This window comes from Sinohyriopsis cumingii, chromosome 11, assembly GCF_028554795.1.
Source record: "Sinohyriopsis cumingii isolate HCF-2022 chromosome 11, ASM2855479v2, whole genome shotgun sequence".
Classification (NCBI taxonomy): domain Eukaryota; kingdom Metazoa; phylum Mollusca; class Bivalvia; order Unionida; family Unionidae; genus Sinohyriopsis; species Sinohyriopsis cumingii.
Genome location: NC_142971.1, coordinates 54933978 through 54958188, shown reverse-complemented (window position 1 = coordinate 54958188; position 24211 = coordinate 54933978). Strand labels below are relative to the sequence as shown.

General features: G+C 40.4%; 1 protein-coding gene across 1 annotated transcript in view; it reads left to right on the top strand.

Annotated features, from left to right (window-relative positions):
- Positions 1–17465: 17465 nt before the first annotated feature.
- LOC149788481 (OTU domain-containing protein 5-A-like) overlaps positions 17466–24211 on the top strand; it is a 42982-nt gene continuing 36236 nt past the window's right edge. The window contains exons 1-2 of the mRNA XM_089974468.1: positions 17466–18009; positions 22198–22291. Of these exons, the coding sequence (XP_089830594.1) occupies positions 17590–18009; positions 22198–22291 (514 nt within the window). The 5' untranslated portion in view covers positions 17466–17589. The remainder of the gene's footprint in view (positions 18010–22197; positions 22292–24211) is intronic.

Sequence of the window (24211 nt, the reverse complement as noted above, 5' to 3'; positions counted from 1 at the left end):
GGGGTGAAAAGACCATCGGAACGTATTCGGTAGATGGCTGGGACTTAGAAAACCCCAAGATCGTGTACGAGTTTATCGGTTGCTTATTTCACGGATGTCCCGTCTGTTACCCTGAACGTAGCAATAAATATCAGTTTTTATAACGAACCATGGAAGACTTGTACCAGGCCACTTGTCATCGACGCTTGAAGTTAGAACATCAAGGATACCAAGTGGTGGAAATGTGGCAGCACGAATACGATCGCCGTTTGAAAACCGATCCCGAGTTTAAAAGCATCGTAGAAAGTTACAAGTTGATGGACTTCCTGAATCCGAGGGACAGTTGGTAAGGAGGACGGACGAATGCCACCTGTTTGTTTTACCAAGCCAACGAAGAGAAAGTAGAAGAAATCAAATACTTGGACGTGTGTTCACTGTATCCCTACGTGTGCAAATATTGTCGCTTTCCTGCAGGGCACCAGCAATTGTTGACAGAACACGTCGACCTGAAAAACATTCGACAGTATAAAGGCTTGGTCAAGTGCAATGTCTTGCCTTCCACCGACCTGTACCGTCCTGTGTTACCTCACCATTGCCAAGTCAAACTGATGTTTCCTCCTGTGCCGTACTTGTGCCGAAACGTGCAACCACAACCAGCCTTGTCAGCACACCGAGGAAGAACGCGCCTTGATGGGGACGTGGGTCAGTGTGGAATTGTTCAAAGCTCTAGACCTGGGATACCAACTGTTAGAAGTATACGACATTTACCACTTTCCCAAGACACAGAAATACCACAAGGGTGACCCAACTCAGAAAGGCATTTTCGCAGACTACGTGGATGCCTTTTGAAACTGAAACAAGAAGTTAGCGGCTATCCTTCCTGGTGTCACACTCCCGAAGATCAATGATCATTCAAAAAGAAATACTGGGAGCAGGAAGGAATCACCTTAGACCACATCGACAAAAACGAAGGCAGGCGATCGTTTAATAAAGTGATGTTAAATTGTTTGTGGAGAAAAATGGCACAACAACCGTGTTTATCCAAGACGGAATATTTGACATAACCTTCCCGCTACTTCCAGATGATTCACGACAAAACGAAATACATGAAACAGGTGGACGTCGTTCGTGAGGGTTTGATCTTAGTCAATTACGAAGAAGATCTGGACTTTGTACAAGCCGACCAATTTGGAAATGTCATCATTGCAGCCTACGTGATAGCTCAGGCTCGCTTAAAATTGTACGAAGCTTTATATATGTTAGGGGATCGCGTCCTGTACTTTGACACGGACAGTTGCATTTACATCGATCGCCCGGTCAACATCACCGTGATATCGAAGGAGACTGTTTAGGAGCATGGACAGACGAGCACCCCGACGAGAAGATTTTAAGTTTCGCTACTGGCGGTTCTAAAAATTACGGCTACGAATACCGGGACAAACAAGGAGAAGTGCACGCCGAGTGTAAAGTGAAACGGTTGACTCTCAATTATTGCACCAGTCGAGTGGTGAACTTTGGCGTATTGAAAGAAGCCTTGCAGTCTGGAGAGGATGGAAATTTTAAAGTGAACACCTACCAACAGCACAAGATTGTACGTTTACCCACTCACCAAATTGTCAGTCGACCCTTGGAAAAAGTCTATCAAATCGTGTACCAGAAGCGAGTGCGTCTTCCCAATCACTTCACTTTGCCGTATGGACATGTCGGTATAGAAACTTGGTTGTAAGAGGATAGCCACCAACCAGAAGAATGACTTCGCCACAGCAAGAATCGAGTGAGAGACCCAATGAGAACTCCAAGTTAAAACCCTACCATTTTCCGGTCTTCTTGCCTGACTATAGTGGTTGTGCCCGTCGATTGGAAACGTTTCAAAAATGGCCCACGGATAGGGAAGGATTACCTACTTCGAATATTATAGCTAGAACAAGATTTGTCTACTGGGGACCTGAGACTGGATTGGGATGCGAAGTACAGTATTTCAGTTGCGGCCTGAAATTACGAATGGATTTATGTATCTATAAAGATTCAGCTATTCTGGAACATACTCGATGGTCTCCGCACTGTTCTTACCTTTATATGGCCTTTCCACCCATTATACTATGGTACAATTATGACGGTACCTTAGAGAAGGTAGTACAGATGTCCAGGAAGACAAAAAGGAAGACTTCCCAAATTAGACATAAAAAGGACCGATGTACAAGCTTGAGACTTCATTGCGACTAATATAAAAAGGGACAATATGCAAGATCGATAGTTCATTGTGACTGCCACGACCAAGCGAACAAGATGAATACCTTCAGGGAACACAAAAATAGTTAAGACAGGCACAGTTCAAGTTCGGTGATCCTCTAGTGGAGTGCGATGCTGTGCCTTGCGATGAGAGCGATGCTGTACGCTGTGACCTCAGCGATGCAGTAAAGCATCATGGGAACTTTGTTCTCACTACTATTACTACCACTACACCTATCATGGAAAGTGATGATGTGCATGTCAAACCTGACGGATGCGAAAGCTATGCCACTAGTGATCGTGGACTCTGTACTGGTTGTCATTGTGGATTTCAACCTTCACGTCTACCACCCTACGGATGTCATCCAGCCCTGAGCAAACTGCTGTCGATGTCACCCTACCTCGAAACGAACCTGTGAAAGACAAATATTCGTTCCATGTGCGTTTGCCTGAATACTGCAACTTTGAAAATCGTTTTCAATCGTTCAAATGAAAATGGCCGAAATATCAGGGAGGACTGACCCCCGCAGAATTAGCCAGAGCCGGATGTTTCTACTTGGGCGAAGGGGATAAAGTCAAGTGCTTCAGTTGTGGTGTGTCACTTCATCAGTGGGAACAACAATATTCGGCAAACCTGGAACATGCTCGATGATCTCCCAATTGTCACTATTTACATTTAGTGGGACGATATCACTAATCCCTGAACGGATACTTTACAAGAGAACATTCGTGGCTTGCCTGTGGAGTTGAGAGAACCCATTTACCGAGAACTGGTCAAAATTGAAGTGAAACGTAAAGAACAATTGCATCCGTTACGTCACCGGTGTTTAAACTACTGGTACCTGAATGCTATAAAAGGACTGATTCATGAGAAAGTGTTCCAGTGGTCAGACCTTGTTAAACATTTCGAGGACGAGAAGGATCAACATGTTTATGATTTTCGTTACTTCGAGATACACCTACTGCATCGAATTGAGGAAGAAGAGTTGGAGGATTACAAAAATCTTTTACGCAACATCTGCTTAGTGGAAGAGGAAACTTCTGAACGAACTCTGAACTGTATGTTAGTGCTTGGAACATTTAGATTCCCTACTGGAGAACGAATATCTCTCGGTAGAAAGTACATTTATTGCTTCCGAAAAAAGAGGGTATAAAAACAGGCTGCCATGCCACGGCTTTTATTAAAAGTGATTCAACAGATTCCGTGGAAGGAAATCAATGACACTATTCAAACCGTGGATGATTACCAAAACGTATTATGACAACTGTATCCGTTGTATTTGGGTCGACGTGTGGCGTGTCTTAGTGACTTGTTTTCTGGGATTTCGTTTACCAGCCGATTCCTTGTGGACTCTTTACGAACAGTACTTACCACTCAATGAAACATGAAAGTGGTGCCTTTAAATAGTCACGAGAGACTTATTTTGCTCACAGCCTTGCGTTTTCATTTGGATATTTCTCGATCTCTACGGGAAAAAAGAGTCGTCAACTTTTAGGTACCGAAGAGGTGTATGACGATGTGTGTGTAGCTTGTGACTTACACCCACATTGAACAGATGTACGTGACTGGAAAAAATGGGGTTTTGAGGCTTGGACGCAAGAAGTGACCAGTATGCTTGAGAGCTGTGATCCAACATTTCAACGTCCAAGGAAAAACGATTCTTTTCAACCTGTGTTAACGACAGTACCAGAAGAACCCGTCATGGACATTCCTGAAAGACCATTTCAGGAGGACACTTGTGTGACATTACCCCCTGCAGAACCTGTAAGATCATTACACCCTGTCCCTTGGACATCTTGCTTACCCAAAACATGTTGTACACAGACTTGTTTCTATTCCACTTTGATCGTTTTAATGTGCATTTTATCGTTGTACTTAACCCTTTGGTTTTAATGTATTTTTCTCTTTCGTATTTATTTTTAAAACATCAATAAAAGTGTCCTAAAAACGTATAAAAACTATTGTCTTGTCTGTTTTCGTGTCACAAGTGACATTCCTGACACTATGGCTACCTCTGCTGTCTCTGCTCCCTCTTCCTCCACTTTCAAAGTTATCGACGAACACTTAGATCGTGCCAGTTGGGAGGCTTTGTATCTTCGCCATCCCTTTAACATGCTCATTGCTGGACCAAGCGGTTCAGGCAAAACCGAATTTGTCAAACGTTTGATCGAACATAAACATCATTTGATCGATCGTCCACCTCAACGTATCGTGTGGTGTTACAAAGAGTAGTAATCGGCGTACAGTCTCTTGCGAGAAAATCAAGGCGATTCCATCGTGTTTGTGGAAGGCATTCTTAACGAAGACGACGGAATCGTGTCTGACCCCCGTCAAACCCATTTGGTCATTTTCGACGACATGTTAGGAGAAGACGAAGAAATTAAACTGTGGATTACGCGCAAAGGGCATCATCGTAATGCCAGTGTCATTTACATTACTCAAAATTTGTTTCAACAAAGTAAAGCCCATCGCACCATCAGTCTCAATGCTCATTACGTGGTCTTGTTTAAAAGCCCTCGAGTGCAAGTCTTTGCCAAACAGTTAGGAACGCCTTGGCTAACTCAGGCGTACGAGGATGCCACTCAAACTCCACACGCCTATTTACTCGTCGATTTGAAACTCACTACCCCTGATTATTTGCGATTTCGTACCCATTTGTTTCACTACTGGTGTCAAGACGGAGGGCCTGTCCTGTACATGTCTCCATCTTCGACTTAACCCAAAAAGTCTATAAAAACCTTAGACACTTTTCGTCTGTCTCACACAGCGTCAACATGACGTTCCTTCAGTCTCATCTTCCCGTCCAATTGATTCGTGCCTTGTATGGCAGCAGTCGCGGAAAAATCCACAAATACGTGCTCGTGTCTTAGAAGTCTTACGATGGTTTACGGTGATAGCACCTCAATTACTGCAAGGCATCATTCAGATTCCTCATCAAACCGAACGCTTTTATGATAGAAACAAATTAGCTTTGACCCAACTGGCCGATCCCCGCATCGACGCTCAAATCAAAAAGAAAATCATTTTGAAACCTGGAGGAAGCGGTACTCTATGAGGTGTCATCATTCGTTCATTATTAAAATAGGATCCTAATGCCCCCCCAAAATTCTCCCCAAGGAAAATACCACTACCAAAAAAGTCAAACGAAGACCCAAGAAGAAAAAGAGCAACGGTGTCAAGACCAGGTCACAACCCCTGAAAAAGAAACTAGAATTAGAAAAGCCCACCGAAAACAGCTTCTACTCGCAAGAGAGGCACTTCGGCCAGGACGCAACCTTACATTCGCAAACCACGACCTGCAACGACGGTGACCGCGTCTCCGGTAGCCTCAGGTTCATCCACTTCTCCATTGATGACACCATGTAAACCAGTGTCTCCAAGAACTTCTCATCCAGTGGTGACACCCTCCTCCTCTTTAGCTGCAGTGGCAGCTGCTCACAAAGTACCTGCTCCCAAGCAAGAACTGACTCGATTTAGTCCGTTGCGAACCCCTCCACGACGTATGATGCCTGTCATCAAGTTGATACGACGTAAAGACAATCAGTGGCGACGCGTTCCAGCATAAAAAAAGGTCTGACACAAAGCATGAGTATCAGTGTTTTTGTGGTCCTGAAGACCCGAAGATGTCAACCCCCAGAAAATATCCCTCTTATAAACCCAAAGGAAAGAAAAGGAAAGGACTGCCTCCTCGTTTAGTCAAACATGGGGGCATGTTGTATGTCGTGTCCAAGGCTTCTCCACTCATGCGAAGAAAAAAACCTCATTCAATCAGGCTCCAAAGATGTCATCGATACCGTGTGCGAATGTTGTTTGAACGTCTTGAAAGGTACGATCCCTTTGTCGAAACACCAGAAACAAATGCTTAGGCAAACATCGTCACGTTCTTCGCCAAATGGTTGAAAAGAAAATCCACATTCGTCAAAAGAAGAAGATGTTGGTCCAACGATGAGGAATTTTGCCACTATCGTTACGACCTTTTCTGAAAGGAGTCTTGGGAACCATGCTGGGATGACTCGTGAAAGCAAGATAAAAAGGACCTCTGGAGTCCCAAAATCTCAGACGTAACCCTTGACATCGAATGAAAGGACGAAAACTAGCTTTAGTGCCCTACAAACGATGGATGGAACACCATCGTTGGCAAGAACAAAGAACCCCTTGCTTTTGCCTCCCAATCCCAATTTGACCGAGATGTCCCAGTTACAACACGAATTGCAGTCGTTGATAGATCGCCACGATTTGTCCGAAACAGAAAAATCGGAAAAGTACGGTCAACTCTTGCAACGACTGCAACTCTTTCGCCAGAAAGCTTTAGACGAAACAGATCTACCCACTCTGAAAGATTTTAAGACCTTGATGAAAAGTCCATCCTTCACACCACCACCACCACCACCGCTACCATCCCCTGTGGTCATGAGAGACGCCACTCCACGAAAGCCTGAGGAAGAAGAGAGGCGAGAAGTTTTTCAAACACCGTCAGGAGCTCCCATTTCTAGTAAGAGAAGATATGAAAGCTTGAGTTAAAAAGATGAGGTCCACTCCTCCTTCGACATAAGTGAAAAAGAAAGAAGGGAAACCAGAAGTGAAAAAAGAAAAGAAGACCAAAGCCATTCCATTACCACCTCCACCACTAGCTTTGACTTCTACTCCCGTGGCCCATCGGACATGTACATCCGTTTCCAAACCACCCTTTCACCCCGTCCAAGCTAGCATCAGCGAAGAGTGGGTGACTTATTAACAAAAAATAGTGGAAAAGGTGTTAGCCAGCATTTACTACGATCCATCCCATCCTGCAGGTTACGGAGGAGTTCAAAAATTGTATCGTGCTGCCAAACCCAGGCTGAAAAGTCTCCGTTTACCTCAAGTGCAACGATGGTTACAAGAACAAGCTACCTACACTTTACACAAACCCATTCGACGCAAGATTTTAAGACGTCGCACCCAAGTGGAAGGCATCAATCATCAATGGCAAGCCGATTTAGCCGATGTCTCTCATTTGGCGACCTACAATCGCGGCTACAAATATATATTTTGTGCCATCGACGTATTTTCCAAATTTGCCTGGGTTCGTGCCATTGACTTCCAAATCAATCAGCGAGTTAGTACGAGCCCTGCAACTGGTGTAGAAACAAAGTGGTCGTCACCCTCTTCGATGGCAAACGAACAAAGGCACCGAATTTCTGAACCAAACTTTCCAAAAAGAATTAAAGAAACGTGACATTCATTTTTTTTACCACCTAGAATCCTGAAACCATGGTCAGCATCGTGGAACGTTTTCAACGTACCTTGAACGAACGCATGTGGAAATATTTTACGCATGACCACACTCTCAAGTACATCGACATCTTACTGCACCTGGTTCAAGTGTACATCCAATCTTACCATCGAAGCAATGGACGTGTCCCGCAAGATGTGACTCCCGACAACGAAGTGCTGGTTTCTGATAGCCTGTTTGGTACGTCCCCGACGGTGGCTGTCCCCAAGAATGGTGAAGTGTTGGCCGTAGGAGATTGGGTGCGCATTGGCAAAACCAAAAGCACTTTCGAGAAAGGTTACTTACCCAACTGGACCGCCGACTTGTTTCGTGTCACTGGACGAGTGCATGGCCGTCATCCAACCGTCGATAAATTGGAAGACATGAACGGAGAATTGTTAAATGGAACATTTTACTTGCCTTAGTTACAACGTGTCACCAAAAAAGAAGACGTGTACGACATCGAAAGCATTCTCGAACGCAGAACCCGAATAGTGGGCAAACGACGTTTCAAAGAAGTCAAAGTACGTTGTAAAGGATATCCACCCAGTTTTTTTTATTTTGATCAACGCTTCGCAAGTCATCGACTATAAAAAGAAGTGACCATCATGCCCTTTCACACAGACTCAGCTACTGCTACCACTGCAGCGACCACTCCATCACCCAGTTCTTCTCTGCAAGATTTACAGAAACAACCCTTGTGTGTGTGGTGTGCAGTACGTGTGCCTAAAACGCAAATCATCTTTTTCCGCCAAATCTTTGTGGTATATTGTGTCATTGGTGCAGCCATTGCCAATTTGAGTTTGCAACAAGGAGACAAACAATTGTGGACCATTTTATTGAGCATTTTGCATCGATTACCTTCTTCCCAATCCATCTCTGAAATTCTCTTCGAACGGCAACAACGGGAATCTTGCGTCCAATGACAGTCACCACTCCAACAACAACAACAACAACAACCTCATTTTGGGCGGAGACACTCCTCTGACTTCCAGTAACCCCTCGGACAGCCACAGAACTCTGGAATTATGAGCCACCATAACCAATTTTACTTAACCTTACCCAGTGACAGTTCCATGGAGGTGTTTTCCAATAACACTTTGTGTTGTTACACGGCCAAATTACCTCAGGCCATCCAATTAGATCACGAAGCCGATTGGGAAGTGGCCTTGGTGGAAATCATTCACCCGACACAAATCCAAAACATCACTGGAAAGCAAAACACTTTTGAGGTTGAAATCATGAACGAACAATTGCAACAAGTCATGAATGAAATCGGGTTTTCAGGTGACTTAAGACTAGCAAGCAATTCACACTTCAGTATCTACACTGTGAAAATTCCGCCAGGCTATTATTTTAGCGGTCAACATTTGGTGGATTCCATTGCTTTCAGGTTCAGGTTAGTCTTTGGCAAAGCCCTGAACAAAGTATAAAAAAGTGTCACCCTTGAGTACCATAAAGTAGCTCGTCGCCTCCTGATGAAATTTCAGGATACCCAAACGTTATCCATCAGTTTTAATCGGGACTTGTTTGACATTTTAGGTGGAGACACAAAAATGGTTCTATTTTCAACCCGAAGTTCAACAGCAATATGGAATTTTTACCAAGGAATGAATTTTATCTTTTGTGTATTCCGATGTAGTGGAGTACAACGTGGTGGGACACACCTCGGTACCGTTACTGCGTGTCATTCCTTTCAAAGTGGATTCTGCCATGGTCGCTAGCGAGGAAGGTGGAAACACCTATTATTTTTACCGCGAATTGTACATCCTCACTATTTGCCCGTCAGCAAGTCTTATTTGGACACTGTCAACATTGCTATAAAAGGAGATCTGTGACAAAATATTCCATTCACCAAAGGGAAAGTCACGTTGAAACTCTATTTTCGAAAACGGTTCTCTGACGACTCGTAAGGCATGTATCCAGTGTACCGATGCGTCGCTCGACAGCGAGGACACGGTTTAGGAGATATGCTAAAATCAGCTTTTCATTTGGTGGATCCGGTCTTGAAACAGATGGTGACACGATGATTGCATGCCTTGAAAGATGTCGCATTGACACACGGTAAAGAATTTCTCCAAAATGTCATCATCGACAAACAAACCCCTAAAGAAGCATTCTTGAGAGCAGGCACAAATATCTTGCTACAAACGGGCAAAGACATGTTGGGCCAACGAGAAACGACTATAAATGCTCTGAACGATACCGAGTCAGGCATTCTTGTTTCCCTGAAGCCGCAGCAAGGACAAGGCAGAAAGAGACGCCGAAGAAAACACCCCTTCACAAAACTTCACACTTCTAAAGCTAGAAAGACTAAGAAAAGAAGAACCGTCAGAGACTTAGACGTTTTTGATTATTGAATCATAGCGACAAAAATGATGCACCGAAAGTCTTGCGCCTGTTCCAAGTAGGAGCTGGAGCTGTTTGCCATGCCACCCACCATGATGACGATGCAAGAATCCCAATGGGTCTAATTTCATCCCGTTTCCACTGTCAAGGACTCAGAACAGCCCCCATTGAGTTTGAAATCAAAGGACAGCCCGAAGATTACATCGATATGAACAGTAGTTACTTGTACCTGAAAGTCAAAGTTCTTAATCCGGATGGAGGACATATAGACAAGGAGGAAATAGCTCTCGTCAACAATTTCATGCATTCTTTTTTCACCTCATTGGATTTGTATTTGAATAACAAAGTGATCAGTAGTAGCATCGATACTTACCCTTACAGAGCAGAGCGTACCTGGAGAATCTCTTGACATATGGAACAGAAGCCAAGAACACTCAACTGGATGCTTGTGTGGTATGGAAACCTGACACATCAGACAAATTCGATGTCACCGATTTGATTACAAAAGAGCATCCAGACCAAAATGTGGGATTCAACTAGCGACGAAAGAAAATCATAGGAGACAACAAAAGTTTAGAACTGATGGATCGTTTGCACTTGGACATGTGGTTGCAAGAAAAGTACTTGGTGAACGGTGTGGATGTCCGTCTGAGATTGAATCTGAGCAGTGCCGCTTTCCATTTGATAACTAAAATTGATGCAGCTTTCAAAACCAAAATCCAAGAAGCCAGACTGTACGTACGCCGCGTGGAAGTGTTATCTAAAGTGGGAAACGACATCAGTCACACGTTGAGCAGAATGACTGCCACTTAAATATCCGATACGACGCGTGGAAGTGAAAACCTTCACCATTCCCGCTGGACAGCGATCCATGATCGAAGATGATCTGTTCCAAGGACAGTTACCCAAGCGTTTAATCCTTTGGTATCGTCGAGAATTCATCCTTCAATGGGACCAAACTAAAAAATCCTTTCAACTTTCAACACTTTGACGTGTCTAAAATTGAAGTCAGTGACCCCAAACACTCTTAACAACAAAAAGTGGTCTCAAAATGCCCAAGACCAGTAGGGCCCGCCACACAGGTGGCAATATCCATAACCATCGCCGTAAACCTAGGCTCTAACTCTAAATCTAACCAACTATCTAACAATAGCATAGAGTTTTTTTATTCCAAATTCTATAAGACGGCATTTAGACCACACATACCCTGGTGTCAGAAATCACTACCAACCTGTACCGTGGAACCCCTTCCGGGGCCTCATCCTTTCCTCCACTACCACGAACAGACATCAATACCATACGTGCAGTGCGCGCCTTAACAAGCACTATAAGCGAACGTAGGTTGGGTCCGATCGCACTAGTCGCAAATCATAGCAACTGAAAACTGATTGTGTGTTGGGTCCAGTCCCACTTATCTGGCCTTACATTCAGATCGCTAGGAACTCAATAGAACCGCGATCTGACGGCCTAATTAAAAAAAGTTCTGTGAACAGATTAAAGCCTGGGGGATTTAGAACTAATTCCTTCTCCCAGGAGTAATTAAAAAGTCACCTGTGGTGACAGTAACCAGTGATACATGCTCCTAGTGAGCGCACATCACTATAATTCGATCAGCCAGTCAGTCAGTCTGACCATCCATTGTTGACTCATCCTCCTACGAACATGTGCTCAAGACTAGCGAAGTTGAACGAAGCCTACATGAATTTGCATCGAGTCATGACAAGTCTGATACCGAGACTTGACGATATAGACAATGTTAGAATGTTGAAAGTCACTGAAGACCTGATAGAAGAGCGCTTCAGAGATGAAATCAAGAAGGAGAAAGAAGAATGGAGGGAGAAGTACAGACTTCAGAATCAGCAAAGAGAGCAGCAGCAACAAGAGCAGCAGGAACCAGACAGATGTTTTGTTGACTGCCGTGTCCACACCAAAGAGTTCTCCTTCCCTTTCCGAAGAAGCAGACCCTATCATGTGGGAAAGCCTGTCGCCAGACGAGGTCGCAATCTTAGATCATAAAAGATTGTCATGGCTCCTCGTTCACACAAAAAAACCAGCCCTTCTCAGGGCTACCCAATACTCTAGAAAAGAAATAATCATTCAATTGCCAATGGTATGTTAATCAGTTAGAAAGAAACAAACAGAAGTGCGTCTATAAGCACATGATTTTTTTATCTTGCTTAGAAAGTGTGTATCTAAGTCTTCGTTTCCGTCGCTTGTCAAATTTTTTTAAATTAAATAATGACTGTTAGTAAAAAGTGAGTGCGTGTTTCCTTTAGGTGCGCGCCGTTTTGGTGATAATATGAATAATGTAAGATTTTGTATTAGGGGATGTTTTCCTTCACGTCCGTGCATAAAGTATTTATAGGAAAAGGTTGTCAGTCTGGCTACCCATTGTCAACGAGACATCAGTAAAAATGAGTAGTAGACTCGCACAACTGTTGGAACTCCAGTTGCACCTGGAATACGCCAGGCGCCTTCTGGATGAGCTGGCAGTGGATGCCATTGAAGCTAAAGCATAGATAGAGAAGGAGGATGATCAGAGAAGAAAGAAAGAAGAGGAGGAAAAGAAGAGAACCATTTTGCCTCACGTAATGATGAGGCAAAAAGTAAAGTAAAACCAATGGTGAGGACGCATCCACAAACAGCACCACAACGACCACAATAGCCACAACGTATTCCACTAGTACAAAGACGAGTAGAGGCACGTGTGGAAAATATAAGGATGCCACGTCATACACAACAACAACAGCATCCACGGCTCTGGCACAGACAGAGGGAAGTTTTCAGGGTCCCAGAGAATGATGACTGGGATTCTGAAGACAATCATCCCCCTTCTGCGATCACAGTCACAACAATTAATTGGGATAATGATTGGAGTAGAATATGTGTTTGTGGGGCAAGGCCTGGAAGGTGTCATCACTGACATGTGCATGTGGAGTTCAAGAAAAACAGCCCTTTTCAGGGCTAACCAAAACTCTAGAAAAGAGACTATTCAATTTGTCAATGTGTGAATGTGATTATGTGTGTGTTTGCATGAGCTCATGTAAATTTGTGTGGATAGTTGATTATTTGGGTTTGTAAGCGCTCAAGTACGTTTGTGTGGATAGTAGATTATTGGGTTTTGTAAGCGCTCACGCACGTTTGTGTGGATAGTAGAGTGTGTGGTTTTTTAAACTTCCCTTCTGTGTGGATAGTAGATTATGGTTATGTTTTTTTGGCTTCTTCGTGTGTGTGTGAATGGTAGATTTTGGGTTTGATTTTGCTTCTCCGTGTGTGTATAGTATATTGGGGTTTGTTTTTGTGTTGTATTTTTTTTTTTTGTTTGTTCTTTCCTTTGTGTGGATAGTATAATCTGGTTTGTTTTTTTGCTTCTTTTCATGTGTGGATAGTAGATTTTGTGTTAAATTTTGCTTCTCTGTGTGTGGATATTATATTGGAGTTAGTTTTTTGTTCTTTCCCTTGTGTGGATAGTATATTTTGGCTTTGTTTAGCGTCTTTCCGTGTGTGGATAGTATATTGTGGTTATGTTTTTGCTTATTCGCATGTGTGGATAGTAGATTTTGTGTTAAATGTTGCTTCTTCGCGTGTGTGGATAGTATATTATGGTTATGTTTTTGATTGTCCGTGCGTGGATAGTATATAATGTAGTTAGTTTTTTGTCTCATTACCTTTGTGTGGATAGTATATAATATGAGAAGACAAAAGTATGGGATGTTTTCTTTCACGTCCGTGCTTTAGATATAAATGTCAAAGCGTTCGTCATTCGCGCCATTTTATGGAATAAGCAAAGAAGATGAGCATACAACTGTTCAATGAACTAAAGGGCTGTTTGCCCTATATAGTGGATGGGACATATGTGGTGGAAATGCTTGAGAAGGAATGGAGATATCCAGTTACAAAGGATTTTGTAACCAGACAAGTGACCAGTCTCAAATTAGTCATGGATCTTCTCCAGGGTATGTTAGAAGAGGAAGTGAAAAAATTAAGTAGATTCATTGACCCTCCCTATATGAGAGTAGGTAGCTTGAAGGAAGCCCTGGATAATGTCACGAGAGTCAGATGCTTCCTAGAAGATATCTTGGAATGGGGTGAGTGGTAATTTATTAAGTGTGTATTAGACCAACTCATAAAAGCAGAGGAACTGTGGAGAAGAGTGCTGTACCAAGAGGTAAATAACACAGAAGAAAAGTGGTCAAAGGAAAGGAAATAAGAAGAGAATAGAAAGTCAAAAGAAATATTTGAGAAACTCAACAATAACTGGATAAGGATACAGGAGAAATTCAGAGCCATAGGCCATCCTGACTGGATGCCAGAGTCAGAGATAAAGAAGAAGAAGAAAGGAATATTAGGAAAAATTAGAAGATGGCTGAAGAAGTGGAGAAAATAAAAGAAGAACCAGAAGAAGCCAAAGGCCCTTTTGAGGGCCACTTATTTGCCTCGAAAAGAAATGACTTTCTTGCCTATGTTTTGTTTGTTGTATATGTGTTATATCAATCTAAGTCCCACTCATTTGCTCAGTACTGTGACGGCACCTTCCCTAGTTGCTACAATGTTACCAATCCCCCGTACCCTGACGTTGAACGCTATATTTCCCTTGTCCCTATACAGGCCCAATACTTGTTTGTCCCCGTATAGTCCCACCCATGCTAAAATTTCCCATGGTAAATTCCCCATTGTCCCTAAACAGTCCCAAGGTGGGTCTGTAATGTATTTCACCATTGTCCCTATACATCTTGTCCCTGAACAGTCGGGGGGGGGGGTGTCTGTAACGTATTTTCCCATTGTCCCTATAAATCTTATCCCTAAAAAGTCGGGGGGCGTGGTCTGTAATGTATTTTCCCATTGTCCCTGAATCGTCCCACTTCACTACTGCTGTAACATGGTAATGTTTTGGCAATATTCATATAATAATCCAAGACAATTTACTGTAGACAAAATTAATAGTAAGTTTGGTCATACGCGCGAAAATGTGATGCTAACCTGTCTTGAATGTAATCTACGTCGAGGTGCTAGTTTACAAACGTGAGTGCGGTGGTAATCGTGTGTCTTCAGAAATTACTTGCAATTGTTCAAGTACAAATCCACGTTAATGAGCAGTTGAATCTAGTCTGTAGATTGCGGGTCTAGCTGTAGATCTTACCACGTTAGAAAATATATGTGTCATAATACTCCAAAAAGGATCAGTCGCTCCTTTTTTTTTACCGCCTTCAAGTTCAACAGGTACACATAAATACCTGACAGTAACATTACCTAATACTAGTTGTTTTGAAAAATCATGTCGTTGTATTGGTATGTTTTTTGGTAATCGCATTAACGGGTTTTCATAGACGTTGTCGAGTAATTTCATTATTTGATGTATTTATCACACTTGGTAATCTTGCAACCCATTCGCGAGATCTCGTATCCTTCTGAATTATTTCCTTTGCATATTGATTTCCGAATAACCGTTCAGCAAGTGTTCAATTAAATTTTCCAAAAATTGCCTGATCACGATGAATTGCGGTATGTCCTCGTCTGATTTCGACATTATGTTTTTCCATCAGAGATGATACTGCACCAGGAAATTCTTTGCCAGGATCAACTTGTAATCGTTGGGGCCATCGTAAGGGTCCTCGTTGATAAATTCGTTCAAAAGCAGAATAAACTTCAGTTGCTGTTTTAGTTGATAATGGTTCTGCTTCCTTATATCTACTTGCAACGTCAACGACAGCTAACGCGTATTAATACGTACGTGATTGACGTCTTCCAATTTTAGTAGAATCATGTTGTAAAAATAAAATATCTGTTTGATGAACTTCATTAAGATTGCTGACATCAAAATGTGCATGCTGAATTTTTTTAGGTGGTGGTAGGTAAAATTTGGCATATTGCCTGTCGTGCTAACCATTTTTCAACAGTAGAAGGTGCAACATTTGCTGGATCAGCGAGTTTACTAATCGCTGCTCAACCCCTCCAATATGCTTTTGGGCTATAATAAATCGATTTCATTATTTCAATACACGGTTAATTAATTACCAGTTCCGAATAATAATTTACCTTTCATCGCAGATCTTACCAACCAATTAGACAATAATTCTCTGAAAGATATATTTTTTTATAGAATTTAATGCATGAATTAATTTCACATCTGCAATATGTCATTGTTGCAGATCTTTACTTTTATAAGCTACATCATGAATGTGACATGTTTGATCAATAGCATTAATTGGATACTCTCCAGGTCTTGGTTGATCTCGCTCGTCAAGTTGGATATCAAGTCTGGTTCAAGGACCAAAATAATTATATACAGGAATATGTTTTTCTCCTGGGTATTTAGCCCATGGAGCTCCTGGTAATTTTCCTAATGAATTAGCGATATCACCACCAATTTTCCTTGACTTGTCAAGGGAAATAAATTTATATTTATTTGTACCACATCTTACACATTTACCTTTAAGTGCACGCTTTTTATTTTTGTTATTATTGTTGTTAATCCACTTGTGGGGGTGGATGCTCTACGTCGAACGCAATATAGATCCATATTATTTATTGTATTTCTACAACATGGATGTCATTGATTTCTCAGTGACACGAAAACAAGAGCCAGTAAAACATATCAGCATTACCGAATTCCATCAGAATGATAATAATAGGTCCATCTGGGTCCGGAAAACGCAATCATTACTTAATTTGTTAATGAGATGACTCAAATGAGATAAGTTATATTTAGTAGAACCGTCAGTTGATGATCATCGGTGTTATGATGTACTTAAAGATTTTAATGAAAATGGCGATGACATTATTAATTGTTTAACTGATATTGATGAAGCACCGTCCGTAGATGAATTAGATGGATTTATTAATAAGCTTGTAGTGTACGACGACGTAATTCTTGACAAACAAATCAATCCAGCAAGAATATTTTCTCATGGAAGGCATACAAATACTGATGGGATTTATGTTACTCAGCGATACACACAAATACCTAACATGATCAGAGATAGCTGTAAAATTTAGAAAAAACATTAACGAGAAAGATAAAGTAACAACAAAAAACTAACCCAATTAGAGAAACTCGGTTTTAGTTTGAGGCTTCGGTTTAGTGTTACTGACCTTATTTTTTTTTTCATATGAGGTTTTTGTTTTCCAAATGACGTTTCAGCAAAAGGTCTGTTCACCCTCTCTGCGTTAGCAATATAAACCTTTTTTTTTTAAAACAACCTCACAATATGCTTATTGATGACGTTATATATTGTAAAGAGACATAAAATGTACTAGTCTTGATAGAAGCGGAAATGTTTAATTTATTGGTGATACTACTACTCGTGTATGAAGATATCACCAATAGATCAACAGTGCTAACAATGCAAATTTCAAGTTACGGTTATATTCATGCTATTTTTCATATCGCTTTGACAGACAATGACAAAGATATGCTGCTGAAGATGGTAATGATGTAGATGGCGGTGGTAAAAATAACGATAATGTTTCATTGACACCTTTCTAGGATAAATTCAGAATAACCGGCAATTTAAAAGCAATGAAATTAGAAGCTTGCTTTATCTGTATCAGTAAAATCTTGTATATATCAAAATATAGTTTGCACCAGTTGCTTGCCCTTGTTGTTAAAGCCTGTGGTTAGATGGCATACAAAATCAAAATATCCTTGACGTCACAGCCAGTAAGTCGCCATATTTTGCTGGCCGTCAAATACACTGAAATATTTATCGTCAATAGGCTGTTATTTCGGGATTTTTGGGACATATTTTATAAGTATTTATTTTAGTTATATGATTCTAAAATGACTATTTTACCGAAGAAAAAGCAGAACAAGGATAAAAATGACGCTGAGAATTCCGACCATCCAATCGCTCATTCACATCACGGACATCATCATCCTCCTGCACAGGAAACCCGTCTTGAGAAGGTGGGACGAGGTAGAAATTCTCCCACCAGGTGGTTACCCACTGGTTCAAGAGATGAGATGCTAGCACACCATGACCCGGGAGGTGCGTTTGAGTGTCACGATGCAAGTGCTGCGCACAACAAACGTCGTCACCGATCTTCGCCTCACAGGAATGTCCGGAAGCACCGCGGGGGTCATTCTGGGTCAGCCGTGGCTACTCACGGGACTACTGGGACTTCCACGGAATACGAGGATACTGGTAACAACAGTGGGGATGAATACGTACCACCACCTCATCCGGAAAATATAGAGGAGGTACAGGATAAATTGCCTCTTAAAAGCATGACAAACATTACAGTAGTCCGACACTGTAAGACGTCTACCCTAATATTTATGTTTATGGTTGCGACGTCTTACTGCCCAAATAACAACGTTGTGTTGCGTAGGAATAAGAGGAAAAATCTTCAGGAATATCTCACACACTTGGCAACACATATCAACTTTTCAACAAAGTCATATTGCTTTCGTCATATTTTCTTTACTCTGGTGTCTTTTTGCTAATACAAATTCTCAAACAAGCAAATGGGTGTGTTTTCAAATTGTGTTGATCGACATTTCATTTGGCTGGAATCCAATAGAAGCTGGGAATGCTGAAATCGGATTAAGTTGAAGTATGTTTCTTTAATGAAACAAAGAAAAATTTACTAATATTGATTCAAGATACTTATCCTTGTAACCAATTTTAGCATTCTCAGCTTCCATTGCATTCCAGTTATTCTAAAATGTTTATCAACAGAACATGAAAATGTGCCAACTTGCTTCTTTCAGAATTGGATTTAATCAGGAAACAAACTGGAGTATAGTCCAACGAAAAGAATTAGACTTTATTGTTATGAAAAATGTTAGTATGGGAAGCCAGATATGAGATATTCCTGAAAAGTTGGCCTCTGATTCCAGTGAATTGATCAGGAACACATTAAACAGTACCGTTTATTTGGGAAGTAAGACATCAATGAAAACATCATACCATGTTGATGTTTTACATTGAAAGACTAGACAGAAGGCTGAAATAGCATTATTAGATTTGTTGTAAATGGCATATTAAAAGATAATTCATACAGCATCTGAAAAATCTGTTAATGTAAACAGCAACAACAAAAAAAATGGGAGGAAAAGAGTTTTTAAGAAATACATTTATCAGTGATGTCCTTCTGTTCTTTCCTTCCTTTTGTATTCAGCTGGTGAGATTTCCGACCACTGACATTGAAAACTACTGAGGTCAGCTTTTGCATAACACTTTTTGCTGTCAGCAGAAAGCATTGTATCTGAAAGTAGCTTGTGGCTAGTACGGCTTTAAAAGTTTATGGGGGGGGTGAGTGGTCCAAAGTGCTCACTGTTAATAATCACTGCCATCACACCTCTGTCTGCATGGGTTTGAGTCTTTGGCCTGGCCAATGTGGGTATGTGAGAAAGCTTTGCCAGTAGCTTCTCATTGGTCGGTGGTTCTTTCCGGGGTTTTCCCGGGTTCTTCCTCCACCATTTATACTGGTTGCCATGTATAGCCAATATTTTGCTAAAAAATGGCCTTAAACCTTACAACAACGTGTATCAGTCCATTTTCAGTAACAGTTAATTAAATCCCAGACCTGTGCTGAAACTCGAGGACAGCTAGAGGTCTGATCTCAACTCATTGTAGAATCATATAGTTGATGAATACAATCTGTCCACAATACATCACTGTAATTCCAGTTGTTATGAACTTACCAAGTTTTCTGCAGTGAGATTGGATATAATTGATCACATGATACTGTGCTGGAATTTTTTACACTTCTGTAAATTTCAGTGACTAATTTTGGTTCCTAATTTCTTGACCATTTTATGTAAAGCTTTATCAGTACCAATGCCTTGAATCATAATAATAAGTTAAACCACCCGTGAATTCTGATAAAAAAATTGGCAACCCCTGATTAAAATCACCCATTAGAAATTAAAACCCAGACCTGTGTTGAAACTGAAGGACAGCTAGAGGTCTGATCTCAGCTCCTTGTAAAATCATATAGTTGATACATAATATCTGTCCACAACACATCACTGTAATTCCAGTTGTTATGAACTGACTAAGTTTTCAGCGGTGAGATTGGACATAATTGATCACTGGATACTGAGCTTGTGTAAATTCTATGGACTAATTTTGGTTCATAATTTCTTGACCATTTTATGTAGAGTTTTATCAGTACCAATGCCGTGAATCATAATAATAAGTTTTTTAAAAAACCATGAATTCTGATGAAAAAATTGGCAACTCCTGATTAAAATCACCCATTATAAATTAAATCTATGCAGTTGCAGTCCTTCCTGCACTAGGCACTCACCTCTTTGCCAAAGAAAACATATGGCATGCCTTACAAGCCAGCCTACATCCAGAAAATATTGCATTTTGCTTTGACAGTATGTTCCACCAGCTATTTATGGTCAGGGTCCTATTTCGAGCTGGAAATCTCACTAAAAATGGTAATGGTTTTGATTTTGAAAGTTCAGAATGCATTGGTGAGCAAAAACAGCAAATACTTAAATGTGCCATAAGTAAGAAAATGTGTAAAAAAGAAAGAGGAATATTCTGGTTTAAACAACAACCCCAGTTTTTTAAAATAAAATGATCATACCAATCTCCTTAGATCACTGTCATGACCCGTTCTGACACTCTACCCTATAATAGCAAAGATGGGGTCATTGTATTCTGGTGCATTGTCAGAGCTCAAAGAAAAAAATATTTCTGACAAACCTAGGGCTGTTGACTATATATTTTAAAAAATCAGAAGTCCTGGCTCAAATTCCACAAGCCCAGACTATAGTTAAATGCCTCTGTCCAGTATGGGTGATAGTGCTTTATCAACACAAATCAACTGTGGAAAAAATAAGCATATGTTTATTATTGTCTATCAGTCAGTCAATTTTATGACTAAAATCATACTGTAAAGCATTAGCTAATTGGAATGTTACAAACAGGTGGTTTCCTATTTTGACATACGTGGTACACACAGAAATGACATATGTCAATATGATGTTTACAATATGTGCCAATAATTAAATGCCCCCCACCTTTCCAATGTTGCTGGCGTACTTCACAAGTAAAATTCCATCAACCAAGGGCTCTGAAATTTATTTTTGCTTCCAAAATTGCCTTCCAAAACCTATCACACTTGGACACTGTTCTGACAATTGAAATAATCATGCTTTCCATATATATATATATATATATATATATATATATATATATATATATATATATATATATATATATATGGTAAAATCAGACTTCAAAGAAACATTGCCTCCATTTGTGAATTTGTCACTAATCTTGAATACAGCTCGCGTAAGCATTCTCATTGAAGGAAATGTTATATAATAACTTTTGTTTGCCTACACGTATCTAGCATCTGTTTGATTTACCTGTATTGGGCTGTGCCTCTTTGTGATCGTTTTTACCTATGCAAATTAGCACATTGGCCTGACCCACTGCAGTTTTTAAATGCACCACACTAGTTCTTGTGAGCCAGTCGAATAAACCATGCAATGGTGGTGTATATTCGTCCTCACTGCCTTTTAATTGCCTTTTTTTAAACTGCCGGAACAATAGTTTTACATCATGACTTCTTACTGTTCATGCAGGCTACATGTAACGGGCATGTACTGAAGTGTTTCATTTGTTTCAGTTTTGGAAGGTTACTGAAAATCATTTTTCTAAAACGACTGTCATGCGTAATGTTTTTAGCATGACAAGTCATGCTAAGGCAGGTCAGCATCTTGAAAATATATTTATGCATTTCATCAGCACGATTGAAGCTTCTCAGGTAAATTAGATTTTATAAATAATCCTGACAGGCTCCTCACTCAGAATACAGGAGGGGCCTGATCTGTAATTAGAGAGGCCCCGGTTTCAGGCTGTCAGATTTTTTTTAGCACTGTTTATGATGAGGGCAACAAAAAAAAACGTGCAAGCTATCATTGGAATGCTTTGTTGATGAAGTCAGCTGATATGATAGGAAGAAAAATGGAATTATAAGACTTAAATAGCCATGGTTGGTTATTTGTCGATGTGTAAATTGTTACCTAATCACACAAATGTGGACTTTATTTACTTTGTGAATGATTAGGTAAAATGTTCACATCAGTAATATCCAACTATGATCATTTAATCCTATAGTACATTTTAGACACCAGTATTTTTTCTTGTGTTACGATCAGTTGAAGGGACTTTATGGCAATACATACATAATTTTTCCAGATGAAATCCTACGTTTGACACTTTTGAAAAGAATCAGAATATAAATTTGTTGTCTGGTCAACAAAGTTATGTATATGAATATCAAGTGAGTAATTTTAGGTGAATGTACATTTTCTCCTGAAAATAAATTCTTCTTTCAATGTTGAAACAAATTAAGTGAGGAATTGCAACATAGTCTGCTCAGGTATAAGCATATTACACTGTACATTTCTTTTCAGTTGGAGCGATGGTTTGAGGAAACACTGAAGGAAAAGAAAGGTTTTATTATTAAAAGAATGGGAGAAGATGGGGCTTGTCTGTTCAGAGCTGTTGGTAAGCAGGTTATCTTGGAAGTTGTATTTATCAGAGGTCTCGCTAGGATTTTAAAATTAGGAATCAAGGACTCCCATTTTGGTAAAAATAGGAGTCCCACCAGCAAATGTTGCAGTCCCCTTCCAGAAACTATGCCAGCTAGAAGTATTGATTGGCACTGAGTTTAATTTCTGCATTCTGTGTAACACCGACATAGCTCTTGTTTGTCTGTCAGAGTGAGACTGAATTTTGTCAATCCAAGGAATGTCTTATTCCAAGCACTAAGTTAGGCATCACACACTTTCTTACACCTAGCTACTGTTCCATCCAAACTATCACTTCTAGCAACTTTACTACTCTTCTGAATCTCTTTACAATCTTCGTCAGTTTGCCATTTAACCCAAAAATACTTGTCCATATTTGCAAATGGCATTTTGTCTGAGTCTCAATATGTCTTGATTCCGAGGTCACATGCACTGCTTATACCGCTACACTCGGAAATTAACACAATAATGAAATATAAAGTTGTTTATTTGATGTACTCTTATAAATGACCACATGTACATCTATGGGTTTTTCTGCCTCAGAATTCAATTACTGTAAATATCAGTACATTTTCCCATGTAACCAGCAGTCAGAGCCTTTGAACTTGCTGCCCAGCTATTGTATCATGTTCTTTTGATGTACTCTTATAATGGCAACATGTACAAAGTTGGGATTTTACTTCCTGGTTTGGGGCCAACTGTTTTTTAAAAAAATGGACGAGTTGTCTTGTGAACAAGAGAGCATGCAAACTTGTGATCCCAGACTGAGTCCTAATTATCACTCTGATAGTCATGTCTTGACTGCATCAAATGTCTTAGTGCCAGATTCATATTTTATTAGGTCAAGCTGTCAGCTGAGTGGCAGTGGCTTCATTAGGTGCCAAGATATGGGGATTCACCTGGACAACTATTTCACTAACACCCATCTTTATTCATTAAATCATAAAATGTTTTTGACGCTTTAAAAAAAAACATATAGAACCCCGTAAATGTTTGTGTAAAACCCTTGTACTTGTAAAATTAATGAACATGCTGAAGTTGGCAACCAAGTTGAAACAGGTGTAAAGGTTCACCTTTTTCTATTAGGAAAGAGAAAATGATTTTGAAAGATATATGAATGCTTAGCTTATACGTTTGCTTAATAATTATCATCTAGTCACCTTAAAATCAGTAACTTGCATCAGCATTTTTGAGATTGAGGGCATTTGCTTTCATCCATTTAATTGTTTGCCATGTCATAATTAGGTATTGGTTGTCCAATAATTATGACACAAAGAACAGGTCATAAACATTGCTATGGCTGCTACATTGTCAGTACATCAATTGTGCTTTGAGCAAAATCCTCTCATGGTTAAATCATTAGAGAGGAGAGCATTTTATTTCCAAACACATCTGTTGAAGAAATCTCAAGAGTTAATTTAATAACAGTCAACACCTGTGCCCTTTAAAATCGATGAAATGCATCAGAACAATCTTGAACAAACCTATTGTTTATAATCAACAAGTTTACAAACTGCCAGAGGCTAGGCTAGGACCCAAAATTTGGCAAATCCCTGACATATAGAGATATTAACAATTAAAATGTAACTGATAAGTTAAAATATAAGTATTTTTTATTTATTTGTCAAGTTTGCTTTAAAGGATAAATCATCACATTATCACATCATTACAATAAAATGCAAGACTAACCTTGACATTAACTACAGGGTGAAAATGAGATACAAGGGCCCCGAGTGGTCTAAAGCGCTCTCCATTACGGATCACTGCCATCTCACCTCTGTCTGCGCGGGTTTGAGTCTAGGATTCGGCCAATGTGGGTATGTGAGAAAGCTTGCCAGTAGCTTCTCGTGGGTCAATGGTTCATCCCGGGGTTTTTCCAGGTTCTTCCTCCACCATT